This window comes from Cetorhinus maximus, chromosome 6 (genome assembly GCF_964194155.1).
Source record: "Cetorhinus maximus chromosome 6, sCetMax3.hap1.1, whole genome shotgun sequence".
Classification (NCBI taxonomy): Eukaryota; Metazoa; Chordata; class Chondrichthyes; order Lamniformes; family Cetorhinidae; genus Cetorhinus; species Cetorhinus maximus.
The window spans coordinates 127,205,206-127,231,813 of record NC_135884.1 but is presented as its reverse complement, the minus strand read 5'-3'; the positions used below and the strand labels follow the sequence as shown (position 1 = coordinate 127,231,813).

At 41.2% G+C, this 26,608-nt stretch overlaps 1 protein-coding gene across 3 annotated transcripts in view; it reads right to left on the bottom strand.

Moving 5' to 3' along the window:
- Positions 1-10,398: 10,398 nt before the first annotated feature.
- def8 (differentially expressed in FDCP 8 homolog) overlaps positions 10,399-26,608 on the bottom strand; it is a 51,484-nt gene continuing 35,274 nt past the window's right edge. For 2 of the 3 annotated variants that reach the window (XM_078544472.1, XM_078544474.1), the window contains 6 exons: positions 23,036-23,163; positions 19,102-19,215; positions 17,334-17,414; positions 16,998-17,138; positions 15,642-15,751; positions 10,399-12,098 (listed from right to left, as the gene is read on the bottom strand). In XM_078544472.1, coding sequence (XP_078400598.1) covers positions 12,005-12,098; positions 15,642-15,751; positions 16,998-17,138; positions 17,334-17,414; positions 19,102-19,215; positions 23,036-23,163 — 668 coding nt within the window. In that variant the 3' untranslated portion in view covers positions 10,399-12,004. The remainder of the gene's footprint in view (positions 12,099-15,641; positions 15,752-16,997; positions 17,139-17,333; positions 17,415-19,101; positions 19,216-23,035; positions 23,164-26,608) is intronic. The other variant, XM_078544473.1, reaches the window with a different exon arrangement.

The following is a 26,608-nucleotide window of genomic DNA, read 5'->3' as shown; positions in this document are numbered from 1 at the left end:
GACCTGCACGATGCCCGACGACATTTTGGAGTTGCCTTCTCCTCGGCAGTGACAGAAAGCGGCCTGGCAGGACTTCTAATGCACTAAACATCTTGGTGTGCATGTTCATCAGCATTCTCCTGAAAGCCACTCCATTGAAGTCCTCACCTGATTTCCCCATAGCAGAACTAGTCTACGAGTTCACCCTCTGAGGAGCTGGTACATGAGCCACCCCTTTTCTCTGGCCTGGTTGCAGCCCACTCAAGACTAGTGATTTACCATGCGCAGATCCTGATACTAGAAAACCCTCACATTCAAACAGTGCGAGTATCTGGTGGTAGTGAGCGTCAGTTGAAACGTAGATACCTCATCACTGCCATGGGGCTACTCTTCTTCCAGTCAATGTTGAGGCTGTCCAAGTGACAATTCATGGGTAACTGAAAAAATAAAGGCAAAAGGAGAGGTTTGGAGAGGAGAGAGGAAAGCAGGAATTCCATGGACTCACCATCTGCAGCTTTCACCTACTGCCACATCTTAGGATGGGGGTGAGGAGAGAATTGAGAAGGGGCATAGGATGCATCATCCTAAATGGCTCAGTAACATTAGATGCCACAGGCTGTATTATTTTCAGACCATGATTTGGAGCACCATCTCCTTGAGGGGGCTGAGAGGATGAAGTCATGGCGATCTCCACAGGTTTTCTGGGTCTTCTTACCATTATGGGCAAGAGAGAGGACAGAATATCAACGATTGTGCTGTGGAGTTTGTGGGTGATGTGCCTGCATAGATGCAGGTCTGTAGAGATGGCAAGAGGTGTCTGTGTTGCCATCACCAAAACGTGTGAATGGATGAGATGGAGTATCTGAATGTTAGTTAAGTCCCGAGTGTAAGGGAGCGTTGCTCAATGAGTGATGGGATGTGGTGAATTGATCGGTGAGGTTAGCGTTGTGGCATGTATAAGGTGTAATGTGACTATGCATCCACTCACCTTGAACACCTGTGAGGTCATTAGCTTTTTTTCAGCACTGTCCATATCCTCAGGGTCAGACTCTGGGCATCCACCACTGTGGCCATTTGCTCCCACTCCCTTCAGAGGCCTGGTGTATGAGGATCTTCTGGACCCAGAGCAATCTGGCTCCCTCCTGGACAAAAGGCAGCAAACACTTAATACTGGGAGTTCTCGCCCTTGCCTACAGCACCATTTTCCATCGGCTTCACTCTTCCAAATGATGCCTCAATAGCCTTCAGTTCAGCAGCTTCTCTTTAATGGGGACAGCCTGCCTTTAAGAAAAGCACAAAGCTGATACACGCCCTGACTGAGTTCAGGAGCAGCTGGCAGAGTGGGACCCGCTCGGCCACACAATCACGCAGATGAGGTGGGTACACCAAGTTTGACTTGCTGGTGCAGGCAGTTCATAAATCACAATCCCCCATTCTCAAAAACCAGGCCACACACATTTCTAGCCCAAGGAGTGTTTCCACTTTTTACCCAAAGAGTGGTGAGAATTTGGAGCTCAGGGAAGTTGAGGTAAGTAGTATATTTAAGTACTACATTTAAGGGAAGGCTAAATAAGCATATGAGAAGGAAATTGAGGATTATATTAATAGAGTGAGATGAGCAAGGATATTCATGTGGAACACTAACACCATCATGGACTGGCTGGATGGAATGGCCTGTTTCAGTACCGTATATTCTATGTAACCCGTCCCTAACTCACAGAAACATAGAAAATAGGAATAGGCCATTCACTTTGATCATGGCTGATCATCCAACTCAATATCCTGCTCCCACTTTATCCCCATATTTTTTGATCCCTTTCGCCCCAAGAGCTATATCGAACTCCTTCTTGAAAACATACAATGTTTTGGCCTCAACTACTTTCTGTGGTAGCGAATTCAACAGGCTCACCACTCTCTGAAGAAATTTCTCCTCATCTCAGTCCTAAATGGTCTACCCCGTATCCTCAGACTGTGACCTCCCTGGTTCTGGACTCCCCCACCATCAGGAGCATCGTTCCTGCATCTACCCTTTCTAGTCCTGTTAGAATTTTATAGGTTTCTATGAGATTCCACCCCCCTCTCATTCTTCTGAACTCCAGCAAATATAATCCTAACCGACTTAATCTCTCCTCATATGTCAGTCCCGCCATCCCAGGAATCAGTCTGGTAAACCTTCGCGGCACTCCCTCTATAGCAAGAACATCCTTCCTTAGATAAGGAGACCAAAACTGTACACAATATTCCAGGTGTGGTCTCATCAAGGCCCTGTATAAATGCAGCAAGGCATCCCTGCTCCTGTTTCGAATCCTCTCACTATGAAGGCCAACATACCATTTGCCTTTTTTACCACCTGCTGCACCTGCGTGCTTACCTTCAGTGACTGGTGTACAAGGACACCCAGGCCTCATTGCACATTCCCCCCTCTCAATTTATAGTCATTCAGATAATAATCTGCCTTCCTGTTTTTGCTACCAAAGTGGATAACTTCACATTTATCCACATTATGCTGCATCTGCCATGCATTTGCCCACTCACTCAGCTTGTCCAAATCACACTGAAGCATCTCTGCATCCTCCTCACAGCTCACCCTCCCACCCAGCTTTGTGTCATCTGCAAATTTGGAGATATTACATTTAGTTCCTTCATCGAAATCATTAATATATATTGTGAATAGCTGGGGTCCCAGCACGGATCCCTGCAGTACCCCACTAGTCGCTGCCTACCATTCGGAGAAAGCCCCGTTTATCCCTACTCTTGTTTTCTGTCTGCCAACCAGTTTTCTATCCATCTCAAAACACTACCCCAATCCCATGTGCTCACTCAAGGCCGGGGGTGGAAATGGGAAAACTGTCACCTCTGTTCCTTTCCAAGGAAAACTCCACCAATCACTCCTGCCTTTGCTAATCTACATTGGCTCCTGATCCTCCAGTTACTAAAATTTACAATTTTCATCTTGTGCTTAAATTCATCCATTGTCTCATCCCTCCCTATCTTGGATTTCCCCTCGAATGCTGCAACCGCCCCTCCCACTCTCGTGCATTCTCCAGCACTGGTGGTCTTATCATGCTATTGTCTGACCTCTAGTATTGGATGAGCAGAATTTCTTCCAATTAAATATTGGAAAAACTGAAGCCACCGTCTTTGATCCCCCCCCCCCACAAACATCATTCCATGGTATTCCGAGGCTGAGCCAGACTGCTTTCAATCTTGTTATTCTATTTGATCCTGAGCCAAGCGTCTGGATGTATTCCTTTCCAACACCAGGACCACCTATTTCCACCTCACTATCACCACCCACATCAGCTTGCCTGCTGCCAAAACCCTCATCCATGCCTTTGTTACTTGCAGACTTGACTATTCCAATGCACTCCTGACCGGCCCTCCATTTCACAGCCTCCAAAACTCTGCTGCCTGTACCATAACTCACACCAAGTCCCATTTAACCACTGCTCCTATGCATGCTGACCTACACAAGTTCCTCATTTGCTAACATCTTGATTTTAAAATCCCTCCATGGCCCAACTTCACCGTTTCTGTAACCTGCACAAAGATCGCTGTGCTCCTCCAAACCTGACCTCTTCAGCATTCCTGAATTTGCTCCACCATTAATCATCGTGCCTTCAGCTGCCAAGGCCCCATCCTTTGGAATTTCCACTGTAACCCTGTCTCCTCCTTTAAGACGATCCTTAAAACCTAGCTCTTTGAACAAACATCTGGTCACCTGCCCGAATATTTCTTTCAAGTTTGTGTCAAATTTTGTTTGATAATCGCTCCTGTGAAGCGTTGTGGGCTTCTTACCATGTTAAAAACAAACCACAAATTTAAATCGTTGTTGTATCATTAGCCATTGGCAACAAATCCCTCCTTTTTGCCTTTCAAATGCCCACATCCCTCTCCTTTAAAGATACCCATCTTACATACCCTTTAATTTCTTCTTCATAGGCTTAGTGTCCGTTTATTTCCATAGATTTCTGAGAAGTGCCTTTGGCCATCTTTTTCCCTGTTAAAGATGCTACGCAAGTGCAAGTTAACGTACAAACATACAAATTAGCAAGAGTAGGCTGTTTGGCCCCTCAAGCCTGCTCCGCCATTTGATAAGATCATGGCCGATCTGATTGTGGCCTCAACTCCTCTTTCCCACCTATCCTCAATACCCTTTGACTCCCTTGTTAGTCAAAAATCCACCTACCTCTTCCTCAAAAAAATTCAACGGCCCTGCCTCACCAGTCTTGAAGGGAGTTCCACAGACTCATGAGCCTCAGAAAAAAATTCTCCTCATCTCCATCTTAAATGTGAGACCCCATATTTTTAAACTGTGTCCCCTAGTGCTAGTCCCTTCTACAAGGGGAAACAACCCCTCAGCATCCACCCTGTCAAGTCCCCCTAGGACCTTAGATGTTTCAATTAGATCGCCTCTCACTCTTCTAAATTCTAATGTGAATAGCCCCAGCCTGTTCAATCTTTCCTCATTACATAAAACCCCACCCCAAATACCAGTTGAGTGAACCTTCTCTGAACTGCTTCTATTTACAATCATATCCCTTCCTTAAATGAGACCAAAACTACACACAGTACTCGAGATGCGGTCTCACCAATGTCCTGTACAACTGTAGCAAAACATCCCTTTTTTTTAAATATTCCATTCCCCTTGCAATAAATGACTATATTCCATTTGCTTTCCTAATGACTTGCTGTACCTGCTTAGTAACTTTGAGATTCATGTACAAGGACACCAGATTCCTCTGTATCTTAGAGTTCTGCAATCTCTCCATTTAAATATACTGCTTTTCTATTCTTCCTGCCAAAATGGACAAATTCACATTTTCCCACAGTAGACACCATCTGCCATAGTTTTGCCCACTCACTTAGCCCATTTATACCCCTTTACAGACTCATGTCCTCTTCACAACTTGCTTTCCTACCTATCCTTGTGTCATCAACAAATTTAGCTAGCGGTATTGTCACCAGACTAGTATTCCAAAGACCCAGAGTAATGCTTAGGGGAGCTGGGTTTGAATCCCACCATGGTGAAATTTGAATTCAATAAAAATCTGGAATTAAAAGTCTAATGATGACCATGAAACCATTGCCGATTGTTGTAAAAAACCCATCTAGTTCACTAATGTCCTTTAAGGAAGGAAACCTGCTGTCCTTCCCTGGTCTGGCCTACATGTGACTCTAAACCCACAGCAGTCGTTGACTTTAACGCCCTCTGAACAAGGGCAATTAGGGACAGGCAATAATGCCAGGCAGCGACACCCGCATCCCATGAATGTATGAAGGAATTTTGGAAAATTATAACCAGCCATCTACTATCTCAGCAGTCACTTCTTTTAAGACCATGGAATGAAGTAGTCAACGTTTAGTTCAATATATTTTTTTTTAATCAGTACCCTTTTCCTGGTGATTAGAACTGTTTTAGGTTTCTCCCTCCTTTTCACCTCTTAATTCACAATTATTTCTGGATGTTATATGTATCCCCTACAGTGAAGACAGATAAAACATCTGCTCAATTCATTTCCTTATTTTCAATTAATTCCTCAGGTTCTCTTTATCTCGATCTGTTCTTATATTTCTAGCTAGCTCTTGTACTCTAATTTCTCCCTCTAGTTATTATTTGCTGTTTATTTATATTCTGTCTAACCTTCTGACCTGTCACTAATTTTCACAGAATTATGTGCTTTTTCTTTTAATTTGACATTATCGTTAACTGCCTTAGTTAGCCACAGACTGTATTCTATCCCTAGAGATTTTCTCAGTGGAATGTATCTTTTAATGTTAAGAAATACCTTAAGTATCTGCCATTGCAGCTCTACTGACCTATCCCTTAATCTGATTTCCCAGTTCACCATAGCCAGCTCGGTCTTCATACCCTCATAGCTGCCCTTATTTAAGTTTAAAACGTTAGTCTTAGACCCGCTCTTCTCTCCCTCAAACAGAATGCAAAATTCAATCAGGTTATGATCACTGCTACTTAGGAGTGCCTTCACTATGAGGCCATTAGTTAATCCTGCCTTGTTGCACATTACTAGATCTAGAATAACCTGCTCTCTGGTTGGCTCTAGAACATGCTGCTCGAAGAAACTGTCCCGAAAACACTATGAACTCATCTTCCCTGGTATCTTTGCCAATCTGATTTGTCCAATCTATATGCAGATTAAAATCACCCATGATTATTGCTGTACCTTTCTAACTGTATACCCTGTCCTACCAGTGTGGTTACTGTTAAGGGGCCTACAAATTACTCCCACAAGTGAATTTCTACCTTTACTGTTTTTCTCTATCCAAACTGATTCCACATCTTGATCTTTAGAACTAAGGTCATCTCTCTCTAATGCACATTCTTAATTAACAGAGCTACTCCTCCACCTTTTCCTAGCTTCCTGTCCTTCTGAAATGTCATATAGCCTCGAATATTCAGGTCCCAGCCTTTGTCATCTTGCAGCCATGTCTCAGTAATGACCATCAGGCCATACATATTTATTTATATTTGAGCTGTCAATTCATCCGTTTTGTCGTGAATGCTATGTGCATTCAGATAGAGCCTTTAGTTCTGTCTTTTCACTATTTTCGCAACCTCTAGCCTTACCTGCTGACACACAAGTTTGTACACTGTCCCCTCCTGTCATGCTCTGATTAGCATTTTTCTTATTGTTACCCTGTTCTGTCTTGTCCTCTCCTCTTTATCACATCTTCCCTCACCCCACAAATTAGTTTAGAGCCCCCTCTACCACGCTCAGTACACGACTTGCCATAACAATGATTCCAGAATGATTCAGATGAAGGCCATCCCAATGGTACAGCTTCTACTTTCCCCAGCACTGGTGCCAGTGCCCATGAATCAAAATCTATTTCTCCCACACCAATCTTTGAGCCACACATTCAACTCCCAAATCGTATTTAGATATGCCAATTTGCTTGTGACTCAGGTAATAATCCAGAGATTACCACCTTTGAGGTTCTGCTTTTTCATTTAGCCCCTACTGCTCATACACCCTAAGCAGAACATCTCTCCTAGTCCTTATCTATGTCACTGGTACCTACCTGGACCACAACAACTGGATTCTCCCCCTTCCACTGAAAGTTTCTCTCCAGCCCCAAGCAGATGTCCCAAACCCTGACATTGGGCAGGCAACAGCGTTCTGGACTCTCACTCTCAACAGCAGAGATCTGTGTCAATCCCCTGACTATATTGTCCCCTACTACCACTACATTCCTATAAACCTTCCTGCTTGAATGGTTTCCTGTACCATGGTGCTGTGGTCAGTTAGCTCATCCACCCAACAAACCCTGCTTTCATCCCCACAAGCTGCAAGAACCTCAAACCTGTTGGACAATTGCAAGGGCTGAGTTTCCTCTACTTCTACCTTCTTGATCCCCTTACCTGCCTCACTCAGTCACACCCTCCTGTCCCTGGCCATTGACTAAATCAGAAGACCCTATCCTGAGGGATGCGACTGCCTCCTGGAACAAAGTGTCCCAGTAACGTTCCCCCTCCCTGAGGCATTGCATTGTCTGCAGCTTGGCCCCCAGCTCAATGACTGAGCCAAAGATCCTCAAGACGCAGACACTTAATACAAACATGTTTGCCCTGGATCACAGCGTCCTTGACCTCCCATATTCTGCAGTCACAACACATCATCAGCCTTGCCAACTTTTGTGTGTTAATTAATTTATTTTCTTAATTCATTTATAATTAAATCCTACTACTCCCAATAAGCTTTACTACTGCTAGAAAATTTAATACTAAAATAAATTACATGAGTTTTGAAAGATAAATGAGCAAAATACTCACCAACGACTTACCTGTTACCCTACGATGTTACACATTGATCTTTCTCAGAGTGCAGCCAATCCACAGACTGAGCCCCCTAGCTTTTTTAAACTAATCCACCACTCTCCACACACTTTTAAACTCAAAGTTAAGGTGGCTACTTCATGTGAACAGCACCCCCTCCCTCACTGCATCAAATTCCCTCACTCACCAAATTCCCAAGTTCACAACTGTGCCTAGCTGCACTCAATGACCAGCTGATGTCTTCATGCTTGCTTACTCTAAGTTGTCATGATTCATATCAAGAAATACAGATTCCTGCATATTGCGATACTTTAACCAAGAAATCATGTTAGGCCAACCATATCCCCAGGAGAGTTTGGAAGTACACCCAAGTTATTTAGACAGTCACTAATACTGAGGTTATAAACAATCACAATTATGCTGTGGTCAAACATTTCAGTTTTCATTTAGATTAGATAATAAAGAACTGCTCAAAATTTTGAATAGAAGTTCAATGAAGGAAACGAACAAACTTTGAAACATAATTTATTAAATATTTATTCTACACATTACAATAAATGGTCACTAATGTAATTTAAGCACCATAGGCATATTTGAGAAGGAACAGCACAAGATGTCAAGAGATGACTTTAGTGGACAGTATACAAGTATTCTTTTTTGATTATTCATATGCAAATTAAATTACATTATAACTATATATAATTATATATAATACACACATATATATAATTATATATATAATTCCATTATAAAATCCCTGGTAGTTTATATACACACAAATATGTAATTAACAATTATGCCAAGAACCTCCCTGTCATCATTTTCTAACAAGGGGAAAAATAAATTTGAGTTTCTAATATGTTTCAAGTGGTGATGTTTTAAAAGCACCTGTGCAAAGAAATAAACTATTCATTGTATGAAAAGTACTTATACCACTACTGTAGGTACATTACCAATCACACTTTTTTGGTCAAATTTAAAACAAGTACCTCTGTTGTTTTTCTATTTTAAAATTATGCAAGTGGCGGATACATGCAGCAGGTTGGTCGGCCTTTGAAAAAAAAATGCCTCAATCACCTTACACTCAATATATTAACCTAAGAATGAACCCAAGAATAAAATGAAAAGTACTGAAGATGCTAGAAATCTGAAATAAAAACAGAAAATACAGGAATCACTGAACAGGTTAGGCAACATCTCTGGAGAAAGAAAAAAGGTTAGAGCAACATTTCAGGCCTTTGATCTTTTATCATGCCCAATGTTTCACATCTATGACTTTTCATCATAACCCTACAAAGGAAGATTCATAGATCTAAAACATAAACCTAACCTTTGAGAATTTTCCACAGATCTTGTCTAGCCTGCAAGCATTTACAATATTTTCTGCTGATAATTACCTTCAAATCTTAGACTATGTTTTCTCTTTCAAAGGCTGATCAACCAGCTGGTGCATACCAGCATTTTCTGTATTGATCCACAATCATTTCAATGCCGAAGTGGAAGAACAATACGGAACCAGAATCAATGTTTTACATTAATGTTCACTGGTCTGCATTTATTTAATGGAAATATTTTCACATGGATAATCTTTAGTAAAAGGGTTAAATTGAACAACTTTTGGTCTGATTTTATGAAGAGCAAAACGCCATAGACATGGTGCATGTACCTTCCAAAGGCCAGTTGTCAGATTGGCTTCTGTTGACTACAAGTTATATTTGAATTTTAAAAAGACAGATGATTTTTAAAGAGATGAATAAAATAGTGAATGCACAACTACTTTAGGAGGATATTGAATAGTAATGCATAGGAATTTAAACATTTTCAAAAAAAAAGTGCATAACAATGTTTAGTGCTACAAAATTCAGCTTTTTGATACAAAAATTTTGATTAGCAGCATGATTCTTTGTATAGTACTGGTGGTAAGAATGCAAACGACTGTACAGTATTTAGTTATATTTTACTTCAGAGTTGATCGAGAATGGGGGGAAAAACCAGCAAATCAAGGTAAGAGAGATCTAATAGTGCATCTATTACTTCCTCTCCCTTCCCTCCATTGTGATAGTCTTACAACAATCAAGAAAGTCACAATAGACCACAAAAGGGAATACAAACCATAACAATCTTTTTACGCTGAGTCAAAAGGTATTTCTATTTTCCTTTTGATCTTGTCCTGTGTTGATATCTGCATAATTCCTCAGAAATTATCTACAAACCAAACTGCATTACAGACCACTAATTAACTATTCAAAAGAAAGCATCAGACTGAACTATCAACCTCTAACACAATGTAACAATAAGTGTATTTTCACCCCTAATCCCACATCAGATTGTCAAAGTCAATGTAAATGGTGGAAGAGTCATCGTTTTTGAGCTGATTGTTATTACATTTCATCAGGCATGTTAAGCCAAATCATTGCTTATTATTTGACATTCCTTTTTCCTATTGAATAACCAGAACCTTAGCTTGGGCAAAAGAATGCTAGTGAAAAATGCAAGAAAGGGGTAAATACTAGGATGATCATCATGGTCCCTGGTTGACTGCCAGTACAAACTTCCAAAAAGCTGCGTCCCAAAAAGAAACAGATGATCTAAAGTGGAATTCTGAATGCTCAGCTGTGATTAATATGGTACAGTTTTTCACTAGACTAGCAAATTCCATTGGGAATTACAATATAGCATGTATTACATTAGTTATTTTATTCTCTTTAAAAATGCAACTGGTCCAACATCAAGGTATTCTGTTTAACAAAACGATTACTAGTTTATTATTTTCAACAAGACTGAACTTAAAATCCAGGTGTCCATTTCACATCAAATTACTATAGCAATCCGCCAAACTCAGTCAATCCATATCTGCGCCAGGCAGACTTGTAGCATTGAAAGATAGTCTTATTGATTGACCAACCAGCCCTGGCTCACTAATAGGCCTTGGAGGGCTGGACCTATCACTGGAAACTAGATTCTTCTAACTCAGGTTTAAATAACATGCCCTTACAGGTGGTTCTGGCTGGACAAACAATGGAAAGCTTACCAGCACTTCGCACCAGTAGCTGTGTGGTTTCAGTTCGTAAAGCACCCCTGTGCATAATCAGGGTCCGCCAAACTCCAAGCTCACATAAATGGGCTATAACCCTATACCTTAGATCAGCAGAAACAACTGGTTGTGTAGATTTTTTTAGTAGCTTGGTTTGGAGACTCAAACACAGCACAGTAATGGGTTTTCTTGATGTCAAGACATATAACTGACAAAAAGCAGTCTTTGGAATGACAAGTGAAAGTGACACTTGCTGTCAGCTTGCTACTATTGATTTATCCACTGCTGCACACAATTAATTATTTCTTAAACTGGTGCTCAATCACTACAAGGCATTTTGATCCTCCATTTTATCACGTATACTGGGGCACTGGCTTCCTAAAGCATCAGTTTTTCTGTTTCCAAATGGTTCAATTCCATTGTGCACTTATTCTCCACCCCTTCCTGTCACACAGTTCAGTTTCTAGTTCTGAACCAAAGAATCAGGATTTGAAAATGATGGAATCTGAAACGTAACAAGCCCAGATCTATAATTATTTGCTAATTTAAACATCGGCTCCATTAATCTTGAAGGTAGATTTAACAGAGCGGAGACTATTAGAGTAGAAATTTCTCCTTTGCCAAGTTTAGACAGATGCCAGTGAGAAAAAAAGGGCAGCATTACTAACGCTTTAACACATTCCTGGGATGAAGACAAAGCACTATATAGCTGCAAGCTTTCTCTTCATGAATCATCTCAAGGCCACAATCCTATTCCTAGAATCCATTTAAATACCTAGTTAGTGTTTCTACAATCAGATGGAGATGGACTAAACATATAACAAAATGGAAATACATTCTAAATAGAAAGTGCTCAGGAAGGAATGTGTATAAAAGTACACTACTCTTGATATTATGGTCAGATTTTAATTTCTAAAATTTGCTGCTTTGATTTACTGGGGAAGCTGCCATTTTAGCCCTTCATCAACAGTTTGTACTTGGACTTCCCACATCAGGGACAATTTTTAATATGTTCATTCAAATCAAATCTCAATGCCTCATTCTAGATTTTTTGGTCCACTAATGGAACTAAACAACTCCATCGTTAACATCTACATTATCTTCCCACAAGGTTTAACTTAGTTAGCTGGCAGGAAATGAAATGATCAGCGTTACAAATTTCCCAGTTGACAATTCTTCATTTGGGCTTAGGCTCAGTCAGGGTGAGTTGGTCCAATATGAGACTGTCTTCTCATCGACAGCCGTGGGCACCTTGGACACGTGGTGGAATTGTCGTAATAACAATCTCTGCAAATAAAAAGAAACAAACAGCATTGTAAGATACTAGTTACAGAAAGATGCACATCATTGCAAATCAAACTCAATAGAATGCTTACAGATAACACAGGGCCTCTGATTTGCATGAAATTGCATGGGATCATAGATTATGCAAAAGAAACAGAAAAGGCCATTGTGGTTGTCAGGCTGGTCCCAAAGCCCAAAATATACCATTTGTTTCCCTCCTACAATCTCTCAGGGCAGTCTGTTCTACACATGTGCCATTCTCTGTCAAGCAGTTGACCCCAAACTCATATTCCATCTTTTCATGTAGAGTTCTTATATCCTGGATACAGAATTCATGGCTATATAAAATTGTCAGTTTACCAGTTTCCAAGATTCCATTGAAAGAGTTTGATGAAAATCTGTTACGAGTCTCCTTTGCTCCACTGTAAACATTCTCAATTTTTTTATTCCCTCCTCATAGCGTCAGCCCCAATTCCCTGGCAAATTTTGTTGCCCTGCTCCACAAAATCAGTGTCCCAATAATACAAAACTTAAGAGGACTGAAATATTGCTTTACACATACTACTGCACATTGCATTATGTTCTATTCTTCTGACTATATACTCCAGTGCACTATTATCACTGAAACTCACTTTTATTCATGTTTCTGAAGATGTAATATCAGCTCCAGTTATCATGCTCTCTCTCCCTTTTCCTTCACCACTCTACCTTTAAAAGCACAATGGCATGTTGTAATGGATGGCTCCTTAATACAATAGGCCTGTATTAGTTTAAGTTGCTTTCCCCTTCTCTGTCCCTCATCTGTGTAGCATTCTACAAGATAGACAAAGAAAACACTATGCCAAAAAGGAGAAAAGGTTTTTATTTAATTCATTCAAAGGATATGGGCATTGCTGGCTAGGTCACTATTTATTGCCCATCCGTAATTGCCTTTGAGAAGGTAGTGGTGAGCTGCCTTTTTGAATCACTGTGGTTCATGTGATGTAGGCAGACCCACAGTGCGGTTAGGGAGGGAATTCCAGGATTTTGACCCAGCGACAATAAAGGAACAATGATACATTTCCAAGTCAGGATGGTCAGAAGCTTGGAGGGGTACTCCCAGGTGGTGGTGTTCCCATGTATCTGTTGCCCTTTGCCCTTCTAGATGGTAGTGGTTGTGGGTTTGGACGGTGCTAAGGAGCCTTGGTGAGTTTCTGAAGTGCATCTTGTAGATGGTACACACTGCTGCTACTGTGCATCAGTGGTGGAGGGAGTGAATGTTTGTGGATGTGGTGCCAATCAAGCAGGGTGCTTTGTCCTGGATGGTGTCAAGCTTCTTGAGTGTTGTTGGAGCTGCACTTATCCAGGCAAGGGGAGAGTCACACTGTTGGCTTGTGCCTCGTAGATTGTGGACAGGCTTTGGGGGTCAGGAAGTGAGTTACTCACCTCAGGATTCCTAGCCTCTTACCCCTGCTCTTGTAGCCACAGTATTTATATGACTAGTCCAGTTCAGTTTCTGGTCAATGGTAACCTCCTGGGTGTTGGTAGTGGCGGATTCAGCGATAGTAATGCCATTGAATGTCAAGGAGCAATGATTAGATTCTCTCTTGTTGGAGATGGTCATTGCCTGGCACTTGTGTGGTGCGAATGTTACTTGCCACTTGTCAGACCAAGCCCAGATGTTGTCCAGGTTTTGCTGCATTTGGGCATGGACTGCTTCAGTGTCTGAGTCGTCACGAATGCTGCTGAACATTGTGCAATCATCAGCAAATATCCCCTTCTGACCTTATGATGGAGGGAAGGCCATTGACGAAGCAGCTGAAGATGGTTGGGCAGTACCCTGAGGAACTCCTGCAGTGCTGTCCTGGAGCTGAGATGACTGAGCTCTAACAACCACAACTATTTCTTTTTGTGCAAGATGTGACTCCAGGTTTGCTAGGGCTCCTTGATGCCACAATCGGTGAAGAAGGATGAAGAAAGAAAAGAAAATGAGAAAAGAAAAAATGCCATTCTTTTGAATAGTTGGATCCTACTGAGCTTCTATGATTATTTAATCATGACACACGCTGGCACATCTGGATGGCTAGCCACAGAAGAGGTAGTGACAGTCTGAGAACAGGCTATGCATCAGTCCTCCTGCCTTCTGTCATTAGTTCAATCAGGTTTTAAAAAACGGGTTGAATAAACTTTAAAAAAAGAAAATGCATCTGAATAACCCTGAAAGTTTGAGGCTCTGAAGATAACAGAAATAGTTACATTAAGAAGTTACATTCCATAACAGCGGAATACGCCTCCAAGAAAGTTACAAATTCAGAATCTTAATTCATCCATCTTAGAACATACCAAATTCTTTGTATGTCTTTAAAGATTCCAGGATTCTTACCTCCACTGCTCTTCTTGGGACTCTATTTCACAGGTTGATTACTGAAGGAATAATTTCTTGACATGCCCTGAACGTCCATTTCACTAATATAGACATATCTCTCAACTTACTCTTGCTATTTAACACAATAATATTTTGGATTTAACATTTTCATTATTGTAACATTCTTACATGCCTAAGATCGCCACTCAAAGACATCTCCTTTTCAGGCTGACACACCCTAGTTCCTTCAGTCTTTTCTCATAACTCAGTCCTTTGACTATGGATCAGCGTTGAGACACGTTTCTGCATTGTCTTCAGTGCTTGAATATCTCACTCATCTTAGCAGCCAGAACTCGACACTGTACCGAAGGTACAATCTAAGCAGAACCCTTCAGTCACAACATCCTGCATTTTACTGAAAGACTAGCTTAACATGCCATTGACTTTGATTATTGCTGCCCTACATTGGTTGGACATGTTGACCACTGAGAATACCAAGATTCAGTGATCTCTTTTGGCGTCATACTTAGCTATTTCAACACCATTCATGTAGTATGTGTGGTATTCAATATTTCTTGTGTGCGCAGTATTATTTTTCTACATTAAACATCATGTTATTTTTCTCTAATGCAGAAGCAATATGCTGCAGATGCTGGAAATTGGAATTAAAAACAAAAAATGCTGGAAATACTCTGCAGGTCAGGCAGCATCTCTGTAGAGAAAGTGTGTTAATGGCCGGAATTTTCCATCACCTCCCCTCCTTGGATCCATTTAGGTTTCATTTGAACTTGATGGTTTTAAGCATTATAAGATTCAAAACTCAGCAGTATATTTTTTAGAAAGTTTCATGTCCTCAACTGAACTTTTGTTGCGCAACCTATTCCAATCCAGTTGTTTTAGTTGTTTCCTTATTTCTTTCTTGAGGGTAGTAATACTGGTAGCAGCCTTCAATCAGATCACAGGTTGGCAACATTAGCACACAGTCGTCAATACACTTCTCATTTAAAGGAAAATGAAGTACTCATCCTGTACAACTCATCCTAATATGAATTCCTTAATGCATATATTGGAAGCCACTCATTTATCATGAGTCAAGGTTTAAATTTAAGAGTCTGGAATTGATACCTACAGTGTAATTGGTCCCGAATATCTACACCAACCAGGAAGTGAAGCAAACATTAGCTTAAGTTCTTTATACTAACCTGTGGAATACAGCTGAACAATCCTGGCACACTGATGTGTGGCTGTCAAATGGAAAGAGCACATCTCCCTCTTTGCACAACTCGCAGACAAAACCTTTAGCTTGACATCGCTACAAAGCAAGCCACAGAATCAAAGGTAGATTTTGGTCCAATTAATAATTTTAAAATACAGCTTAATACAATCATTGGGATAATGAATTTGCAGCATTATTGTAACATTTTATTTTATACATTTGATGTTTTTGATTAGAGATTGAAAACTGTTTGCTACAGATACATAAAGTGGAATACCACTGACTAGAACATTGTCAATAAACTTTGTTTAGCACATGAAAGTATTAATTGATGAGAAAATTATGACAAAATATATAGGGGGAAATTAAGAACTCAAAAGTTGCAAACACAATGCAGAAAACATTTAAACAATACTAATGGATAATGATTGGTCTGATTATTGGGCTGTATAGGGGGCACAGTTTAACAATAAGGGCTCTCGCATTTAAGACAGAGATGAGGAGAAATTTTCTCTCATACTACTGAGTGGTTTGCTAGGCCATTTCAGAGGAAAGTTGACAGTCAAACACATAGCTGTGTGTCTGAAGCCACACATTGGCCAGACAGGCTAAGAACATGTGAATGAAATGGGTTTTTATGACATTCTGACAGCTTCATAATCACCATTCCCGAGACTAACTTTTTATTCCAGATTTATTAATTAATTGAATTTAAGTTCCACCAGTCGCCATGATAGGGTTTGAACATGTGGCTCCGGAGCATTAGTCCAGGTCTCTGGATCACTAGCCCAGTAACGTAACCACTATGCCAAATCCCAACTAACTCCATTGCTGAAAATGTAAAATTAAGCCCAAGAGTGCAATGTAGAAAGCCAGCTATATAACTGATATTTCAGATGTCAGATGTTAGAAATCTTTCTCCAATGATTAGGTCTAGTCTGCTGAGTATTTCCATTACTTTATGTTTATGTGCCTAATTGGTAAAACATTTAAGCAAAATATTTCACTGTTCTATTGAACGGAAATTGAAGTATGGCATGCAAGGTCCGAGATTTCCGATGCACCTTATTGCTCTTAAGGAACACGATTAACGTTTAAGTGAATTAGGTGACAGGAAACGGTACAGTTTGGATTTAGCTATTTCTTTTTCTGAAAAATAGGACACAAAAACATCACTCTGAGAAACAATACTGTAATTCTCTTTAAAGAATACAATAAAAATGCAATATTTTTCTATTGGGGGTCAAAGCTTGAGGGGTGCGTTTCCTGAACCTAAAAATCTCTCCTTTTGAAGACTGATGTTACCTTAAAGGATTCTTTAACAGTAAAAGTCTGACTGTACCTCACAGTCCAGTTTGATATGCTTTGCAAAGGTGGTGTGGATTTCAGTTAAAGTGCAGCTCAGGCGCCCAGTGGCAATGTCAATTAAATCCTGTAAAGAATACATGTCATCGTTTTCCACAAAGTGCTGTCGATCCTGTAACTGTAAATGCAAACATTTAGACAAACACTGAAAATTTCTTCCATAAAAGCTGGATATAATGCATTTTCTTCTTACAATTTCAATTTCAGAATAGCCAATTTGGACCAAAATGTTGATTTTGCTTTTCCATTTGAATCAATATTACAGCATACAACATCACTTATGGACATGGCTCTAATGACAGAACAAACTTACCTGTAGCAGCAGCCTTGCCTCCATTGCCTCCTTACAGGTGATGAAATAGGGTTTCATTAACAGGATGTCTTGTCGGAGTTTCTGCAGGCAGAAACCAAAGGCAATACATGTAACTAAACAAACAATTTTTACATGCACTACCCTCCTTCAGGACAGGTCACTAAAATTTTGAAGAAGATTAAACAAGAACAGCATGATAGAAATAAAGAAAAACTAACTTAGAGGAAATTGGAACATTTCATCAAGAACAATCTCTACTCAGTTTAACATTTCAGCATAAAATAAAATACTCTGCTAAATGTCCAGGACAGAAGGCCCAAACAGGCAGAATTCTCAATCTTTCAAAGCTCAAGGGAAAGGATAGGGCTGAAGCTGCTTTTTTTGATATGCCATATATTCTGGATTAAAAATAAAACACTCCAGGTCAGATTCTGCAGCTATTCTGAAAATTATAACAAAGGAAGATTAACTTTTACATTTTGTGAAAAGTCTTCAAGGACAGCGTTGAAACAAAAGGGACAATATTCATTTATCAGTAACTACAGATTATTTATTTGTTTTATAACTAGAATCGTAGAATGATATAAGCACAGCTGGAGGACACTGAATTCATGGTGCCCAGATCTGTTCTTTGGTAGGGCGATCCAACGAATCCCACTATGCTGTTCTTCCCCATAGCCTTGTGAATTTTTCACTTTCAATATTTATCCAATTTTCTTTTGAATGTTATTTTTGAAACAGCTTCTATTATTCTTTCAGGCAGTACATTCATGATCACAAAAACTTGCTGTGTAAAGAAGATTCCTCACGGTGCCTCTGGTTCTTTTGCCAAAAACCTTAAATCTGTGTCTTCTGGTTACAGACCCTTATGCCACTGGAAACAGCTTCTCCTTTGCTCCAAAGCCATTCATGATTTTGAACAACTCTATCAAATATCCTCTTAACTCGCTCTGGTCTAAGAGCAACCCCAGCTTCTCCAGCCTCTCCACATAACTGAAATCCCTCAGCCCTGATACTACTTTAGTAAATCTCTTCTGCACCCTATCCAAGGCATTGACAACCTTCTTGACGATAGGGCTTTGTTTCTTGAAGGTAAGTGACCATTAATATTGAATATAATATTCCAGCCGAGGCCAAACCAGTGTTTTCTAAAAGGCTTAGCATAACTTCCTTGTTTCCATACTTTATTCCTCTACTAATAAAGGCGAGGATCCCGTAAGATTTTTTAAACAGCTGTCTCAAATTCCCCTGCCCGCTTAAAGGATTTGCATACATACACCTGAGGTCTGCTCCTGTAACCCCATTAAAATTGTACCATTTAGTACAAATTGCCTCTCCTCGTTCTTCCAAACAAAATGTATCACTTCACGCTTGTGAAATTTCATTTGCCATGCGTCTGCTCATTTCATCAGTCTGTCTTTGCCCTCCTGATGTGTTATTATCCTCCTCGTTGTTTACTACATTTGAGTTTTTTCACCTGCAAACTTTGAAATGATATATCAATACCCAAGCCCAGGTCATTATATATCAAAAATGCAGCGGTCCTCATATCGACCCCTGAATATTGACATAAAAGTGTAATGTTTTAAATCATGTGTCAAATCACTGATTTGTAATTACAGGGTCTGTACAGTTCTTCCTAACATTTACATTATTTTCTAGTTAATGCCTTTAGTAACATGCACTTCTGGCTGCATTTAATCAATACAAAGCAGGCTTATTTGTTGTACATTTTCAGTTGTAGAGCGTACACTGGATCTAGGCATACCCGAATTTCCACCAATTCCTCCACATAGTTGAAGAGAAGCGGATTAATCGCTCTGAGTTTCAGTACCGGCCGGGAAATCATCAGTGTGAGGTACCTCATACTATAACGGCACACCTAATGTCAAGTAACAAGGAAGGAAAAAAAAAAATCAGACAAAGACCCAAGTAGCACAACCTCAAATAGCATCTGCAAGTGTTAAGTCTCCTAACTATAGAAGCCTCAAGTTTAAACGTATTCACATCCTCTGCCAAGTAATGCATCAAAACATCCCACACTGGTACCATTTTCAGACAGTTTACAAAACATAGTCTAAGATACCTTGTGGTCTTGATCCAACCAAGATGGATTTAAGATCCGTCTAGTTTAAAATCAAAGGCGGTGGGCTGGATTTTCATCCCTCCGTTCAAGTCAGAACGGAGGAGGGCTGGCAAAAGATACGGTGGATGGGACCCGATTGTGGGATTCCTGCCCCCATTCCCGTCGTTGGCAACTTTAGCAGTGCAGGATTAGGGTGCGTGTTGTGAGGCCACACACAGCACTCCCAGCATTGCTGGCTGCATTGTGGGGTGGACATTTCAGGCCACCTGTGATTTTGATGAGGTGGACCAGCTTCTAAAAGTAGTATGGTTCACAGCTTAGAGGAGTTACAAACCATGAGGGAAGCCCTGTTCCGGAATTGGGAACCTTTTGACAAAGATGTTGCCAACTTCAAATGTCATAATGAAATGCTAAGTGATAAGTTAAATGCTTTTAATGCAGCAATTGATGATAGGGATTTGTTCTTTAAAAGGTAAGTGACCATTAAATTGACCAGTATTGTGAAAGTGGCAAAAACTTAAGATGCATCAAAATACATTATCCACTGGATAAAGTGATCTTATGCATTGAAGAATATTGGCAATCTGTCAATTGTCCCCTGTGATTTAATCTTTTTGTGGAAAGACAGCTCAGACATCTGTTTCCCTGCTTCAAAGTCTGAACAGATAGTTGAGCTCTTTCTATGACTTAAAAATCTTTATCTATTCAGCTCTGGAGGTTTTGTTGACACAGTTGTGCAATGGAATCTCATCATGAATGCATGACTGAATTCTAAATTCCATTAATGGATTCAGCTCAGCAAGAGTTAAGAGCTGTCAGGGGGACTGAGAATTTGTCTTGACAGCTTTATGACCCCTTAATAGGATTTTTAAAAAATGAAATTTGAATGAGGATGTTTATTTTGAGAATTTTATAAGCATCTCAATGAATTCCTAATGTTATTACAGGGTTCAAGATTTGTGTGCATAGTGGATACTGGGGGGGAGGGAGAGGTGGTGATGCTAAGGCGGTGGGCCAACAGAGGGGGGTATGGGCACTGAGGTGCCAGGCTGGGGAGAGGACTGATACGATGGGGGTCTATACGGGGCAGTAAGGGGGGTTGAATGTTGATACGGTGGAGGGGGTGGGGTGGTGGTGGTGAAGGTTGATACGGGGGGCTTTCAGAGGCAGTGACAACGACACTAGTCCAGACAGCAGCCAGGATCATGAAGCAGGAAAATTGTCTGACCCAATTTCTGTCTTGAAAATTAAAATTGAGCCCTATATTTATTTGTGGAAATATGTGAACTTGTAGTATTATGCAAAGTCTAAATGTCTCCCTTACATACTGAAGATAGTAGCTCTTTTGTTTTAGGGAAATGTACATCGTGACTAAGTTGTTTTTGTCACTTTAAACATCTGCGCCTTATCAGGGTAGATGAGGAAACAAGCACTACAGCTGATTATTGGCGATTGCTAATCCAGCAATGGAGGGATCATCATTCATTAAATCAAATGTGTTGTTGTATAGACACAAGCATGTTGATGACTAGAAATCCCTGCATCACTGCTTTTATTTCCTGCTTTTTTCTAATTGCGAAGGTTACCATTATGGTATCTTTCTTTGCTCCAGTCCTGACTTCAAAGCAAAGAGGGAGTATAGCTGTTGCCTATCAAGGTTGCTTCAATGAACCTTTGTTTCACCAGACTATAAACAAACATGAAGCCAACACAACAACTTGTATTTACCTTTCACTTTTAACATAATAAGGCATCCTAAGACATGTCACGGAGGCATTATACAACAAAATAAGACAACAAGCCACAACAGGAGACATTAGGACAGATGACCAAAAGCTTGATCAAAGAGGTAGGTTTTAAGGAGCGTTCTAAAGGAGGAAAGTAAGGTAAAGAGGTGGAGCGATGTAGGGAGGGAACACCAGAGCTTAGGGCCTTGGCTGCTGAAGGCATGATCAATGGCGGAGCGATTAAAATTGGGGGATGCTTAAGAGCCTGGAATTAGAGGAGTGCAGATGTCTTAAAAGGGTCTTAGAGCTGGAGGAGATTACAGAGATAGGGATGGGGCAGGCCATGGGAGTGGGATTTGAAAACAATGAGAATTTTAGAATTGAGGTACTATTTAACCAGGAGCTAGTGTTAAATCAGTGAGCATAGGGGTGATGAGTAACAGCATTTGGCAATAGTTAGGACATGGGAAACAGTTTTGGATGACAAGTTTATAGGGTAGAACATGGGAAGCCAGCCATGAGTGCATTAGAATAGTCAAGTCTAGAGGCAGCAAAAGCATAGATGATGGTTTCATCAACAGAAGAGCTGAAGCAGAGGCAGAGATGTTATGGATGGAGGTGGTAGCATAGTGGGCTACCAGTGATCAGAAACCGAACTGGACCAGACTTTTAAATACTGTGGCTAAAAGAGCAGGTCATAGGCTGGGAATTCTGTGCCGAGTAACTCAGTTCCTGACTCCCCAAAGCCTGTCCACCATCCACAAGGCACAAGTCAGGAGTGTGATGGAGTACACTCCACTTGCCTGGATAGGTGCAGCTCCAACAACACTCAAGAAGCTTGGCACCATCCAGGACAAAGCAGCCCACTTGATTGGCACCCCAACCACCACAATAAACATTTACTCACTCCACCACCAACACACAGTACACACTGCTGTCACTATCTATAAGATGCACTGCAGCAACTCACCAAGACTTCTTTGACAGCACCTTCCAAACCCACGACCTCTACCAGCTAGAAGGACAAGGGCAGCAGGTGCATGGGAACACCATCACCTGCAAGTTCCCCTTCAAGCCACCCACCATCCTGACTTGGAACTATATTGCTGTTCTTTCACTGTTGCTGGGTCAAAACACTTAACACCCTCTGAAACAACGCTGTGGGTGTTCCAACAACACATGGACTGCAGCGGTTCAAGAAGGCAGCTCACCATCACCTTTTCAGTAACAATTAGGGATGGGCAATAAATGCTGGCTTAGCCAGCAAGGCCCACATCCCTTGAACAAATACAAAAAAGGTGGAAGAGGCAGCCTTAGTGATGGTGCAGATATGTGGTTGAATGATAATTTCAGGCTCATATGAAAAGTGATCTGCTGCCAGTTAAAAACACAATAGTTGCATTCACTTTGTTTTGTATACGTAAAGAAACTGTGGATATGTGATTATGTGCAATTTAAGGCTTGCAAGTTTCCATGAACCAGGCTAAGCTCTGCAAACAAACTCATCATGTTAATTATTTTAATCATCTGTTATAGTTTGACCTCATTGATGATATACTGTGTATCTCTTCAAAAACAAAAAACTGTTTGTATACTGAATCATTCATTGTTTCATTTCATATTTTCCCCAAAATTTCAACAAGTTGCGTGGTGAGTAAAAGGCGTAAACCTGAAACCATGCACATGGATTAAGGATCAAGTGCCACAAAGGGCAAGTTACAAGAAATATATATATTTTTTTTGACTTAGAATAGCAATCCTGGTTAGGGCCAATATAATTTTCTGAAACCCACTTGACTACTTTCCGGTTTCCATCCTCATAGCTGTTACCATATTGTTCTCCCTCCCAAACAGGAATGATATCTCTTCTTCCCATCCATGACACTCACTTTATGGGTTTCAAAGTCCCAATTGTGTATGACACGTGCAGGGATGACTGCTACATCATTCCAATGGCAGCTGCTGCAGTAATATCGCCCTGTGTAGTCACACATACGCGCTTCACTAGGCACACCACCTGAAGTGTAAAACAAAAATCAAGGTGAAACAAACACGAGTGGTGCTTTAAAGGCAGAAGACTTTTTTTTAAAAATCTGATTTTACAATAATGAAGCTAGTCATGAAACATCATCCCACCCTCCTGACTGGAGAAATCCTATGCATCTTCAGTCAGTTACACCACAGTCAAGAGAATTTTTGCACTACATTACTGGACTATATGAACATGTTTATGTTTCAGAATTTCACTTTGGTACGGCAACATGTTTTATGTTTGCATCATTACTCTTGTAAATGCCATAATGAGTACGTTGACATCACTAACTATCAGTATAGTAGCCTCTGATGCAGGACCACAGTGGCTGTGTTGGGGGGAGAGAGGGAGAGAGAGAGAAGGGCAGGGTTGCACAGGACCTAAGCTACTTGTTTGCAGCAACACTAAATTCTCCATTTCTACAGCAGCTGAAGTGCTTCTGTCTTCTTGCTTCTCCCAGAAAAGGACAAAATGGACTAGGACGATAGCATGTGGAACTTTATGTGAAATAGGGTGTAAGCATTTGAAGCCAGAATAGTGAAATCCAGAAGACAACAGTTCAGTGGGGTGAACACTCATTTTAGGTCAACTTTTGCCAGTATGACTGGGTCTTTGGACACAATCAGAAAATGTGACTATTCCTACCATCACCTCTCAAAGAAATCTTTATCAAATCAATGTGTCCTCATGGATCTGCACTAGACTGGTGACCAAAAGTCTTGTCATATAATGAATGGTGTAGGGTATACTTTCCAGAACAGGATATTTGACCCGTTATGAATGGATTTTTATTATTGTATTCCAAGAATTAGTACGATCACTGTATATTTTTGCTAAAAAGCTACTTATAAATAAATCTGATGATTCGCTTTAGTTTTTGTTTGACAGTATGGTATTTGCCCTCTTCATAATAGACAGGAGAAGGTGATGGATGTTGATGTGCTCTCCAATGCATTGTAATGTAATTACCACCACCAACCTGTCTGCCACAGATGCATCTATCCTTGACAGTATCAGACAAAGCACTGTCTTCACATTGAGGATACCCTACCACCATGATAAAATGAATAGATTTCAAACAGATCTCGCAACTCAAACTGGGCAGCCATGAAGTGTACTCAATCACAATCTAACCTCATGGCCTGGCATATCCCCCACTTTACCATTACTACCAAGCCAGGGGAACAACACTGGTTCAATGAAGAGTGCAGGAGGGCATGCCAGGAGCAGAACCAGGCATACCTAAAAATGAGGTGTCAACCTGGTGAGGCTACAACACAGAATTCCTTGAGTGCCAAACAGCATAAGCAGCAAGCAATACACAAAGCTAAGCGATTCTACAACCAACAGATCAGATCTAAGTTCTGCAGTCCTGCCACATCCAGTCATGAATAGTGGTGACAATTAAACAACTTACTGGGGGAGGCTCTACAAATATCCTCATCCTCAATGATGGGGGAGCCCAGCACGTCAGTGCAAATGATAATGCTGAAGCATTTGCAACAATCTTCAGCCCAAGGTATTGAGTGGATGATCCATCTTGGCCTCCTACGGAGGTCCCCAGCATTACAGATGCCAGTCAGCCAATTCGATTCACTCCACTCGATATCAAAGAAACAGCTGAAGACACTGGATACAGCAAAGGGTATGGACCCTGACAATATTCCAGCAATAGTACAGAAGACTTGTGCTTCAGAACTTGCTGCATCCCTAGCCAAGCTGTTCCACTACAGCTACAACACTGGCATCTACCCAGCAATGTGGAAAATTGCTCAGGTATGTCCTGTACAGAAAAAAAGGACAAATCCAACACGGCCAATTACCGCCCCATCAGTTTACTTGCGGCCACCAGTAAAGTGATGGAAGGGGTCATCAACAGTGCTATCAAGTGGCACTTGCTTAGCAATAGCCTGCTCAATGACGCTCAGTTTGGGTTACGCCAGGATCACTCAGCTACTGACCTCATTACAGCCTTGGTTCAAACATGGACAAAAGAGCTGAGCTCCAGAGGTGAAGTGAAAGTGACTGCCCTTGACATCAAGGCAGCGTTTGACCAAATGTGGCATCAAGGTACCCTAACAAAACTGGAGTCAACAAGAATCAAGGGGAAAACTCTCCACTGGCTGGAGTCATACCTAGCACAAAGGAAGATAGTTATGGTTGTTGCGAGGTCAATATTCTGAATTCCAGGACATCACTGCAGGAGTTCCTCAGGGTAGTGACCTTGGCCCAATTGTCTTCAACGGCTTTATCAATGACCTTCCCTCCAGTATAAGGTGAGAAGTGGGGATGTTTGCTGATGATTACACAATGTTCAGCACCATTCATGACTCCTCAGATACTGAAGCAGTCCATGTCCAAATGCAGCAAGACCTGGGCAATATCCAGGCTTGGGCGGACAGGTGGCAAGTAACATTCACACTACACAAATGTCAGGCAATGACCATCTCCAAAAAGAGAATTTATCCATTGCCCCATGACATTCAATGGCATTAGCATTGCTGAATCCCCCACTATCAACATCCTAGGGGCTACCAATGACCAGAAACTGAATTGGGCTAGCCACATAAATACTGTGGCTACTAGAGCAGGCCAGGGGCTAGGAATCCTGCGGCAAGTAACCCACCGAGACTCCCCAGTGCCTGTCCACCATCCACAAGGCACAAATCAGGAGTGTGATGGAATACTCTCCAATTGTCTGGATGAGTGCAGCTCCCACAACACTCAAGAAGCTTGCACCATCCAGCACATAGCAGCCTGCTTGATTGGCACCACATCCACAAACAGTCACTCCCTCCACCACCAACACTCAGTGGCAGTACCATCTACAAGATGCACTGTAGGAACTCACCAAGTCTCCTTAGACAGCACCTTCCAAACCCACAACTGCTGCCATCTAGAAACACAAGGACAGCAGACACACAGGAGCACCACCACCTGCAAGTTTCCCTCCAAGTCACTCACCATCCTGACTTGGAACTATATCACCGTTCCTTCACTGTCGCTGGGTCATAATCCTGGAACTCCCTCCCTGACAGCACTGTGGGTGTACCTACACCGAATGGACTGCAGTGGTTCAAGGAGGCAGCTCACCACCACCTTCTCAAGGTGAAATTGGGATGGGTAATAGATGCTGTCCCAGCCAACGGTGCCCACATCCCATGAATGAATTTTTAAAAACTGGTAATTTTCCGGTAACATGCTGCTCCACTAACAGTATGCACATGGGTGCAAGTTTCTCCTCAGAACAGGGTTGTTCTGCTTATGGAAATTAACTTGTGTTCTAAAAGGTGGGAGCGTTGGGAGAAAGGCTGAACTGTAACACTAACTGTAAGCTGTAACTGTAACTGTTGCTATTTGTAGATTTCAGTTAATGTGCTAAGAAGTGATGCCAAGGAAGTCATATCTTTATCGTGAGGAGATTGTAAGA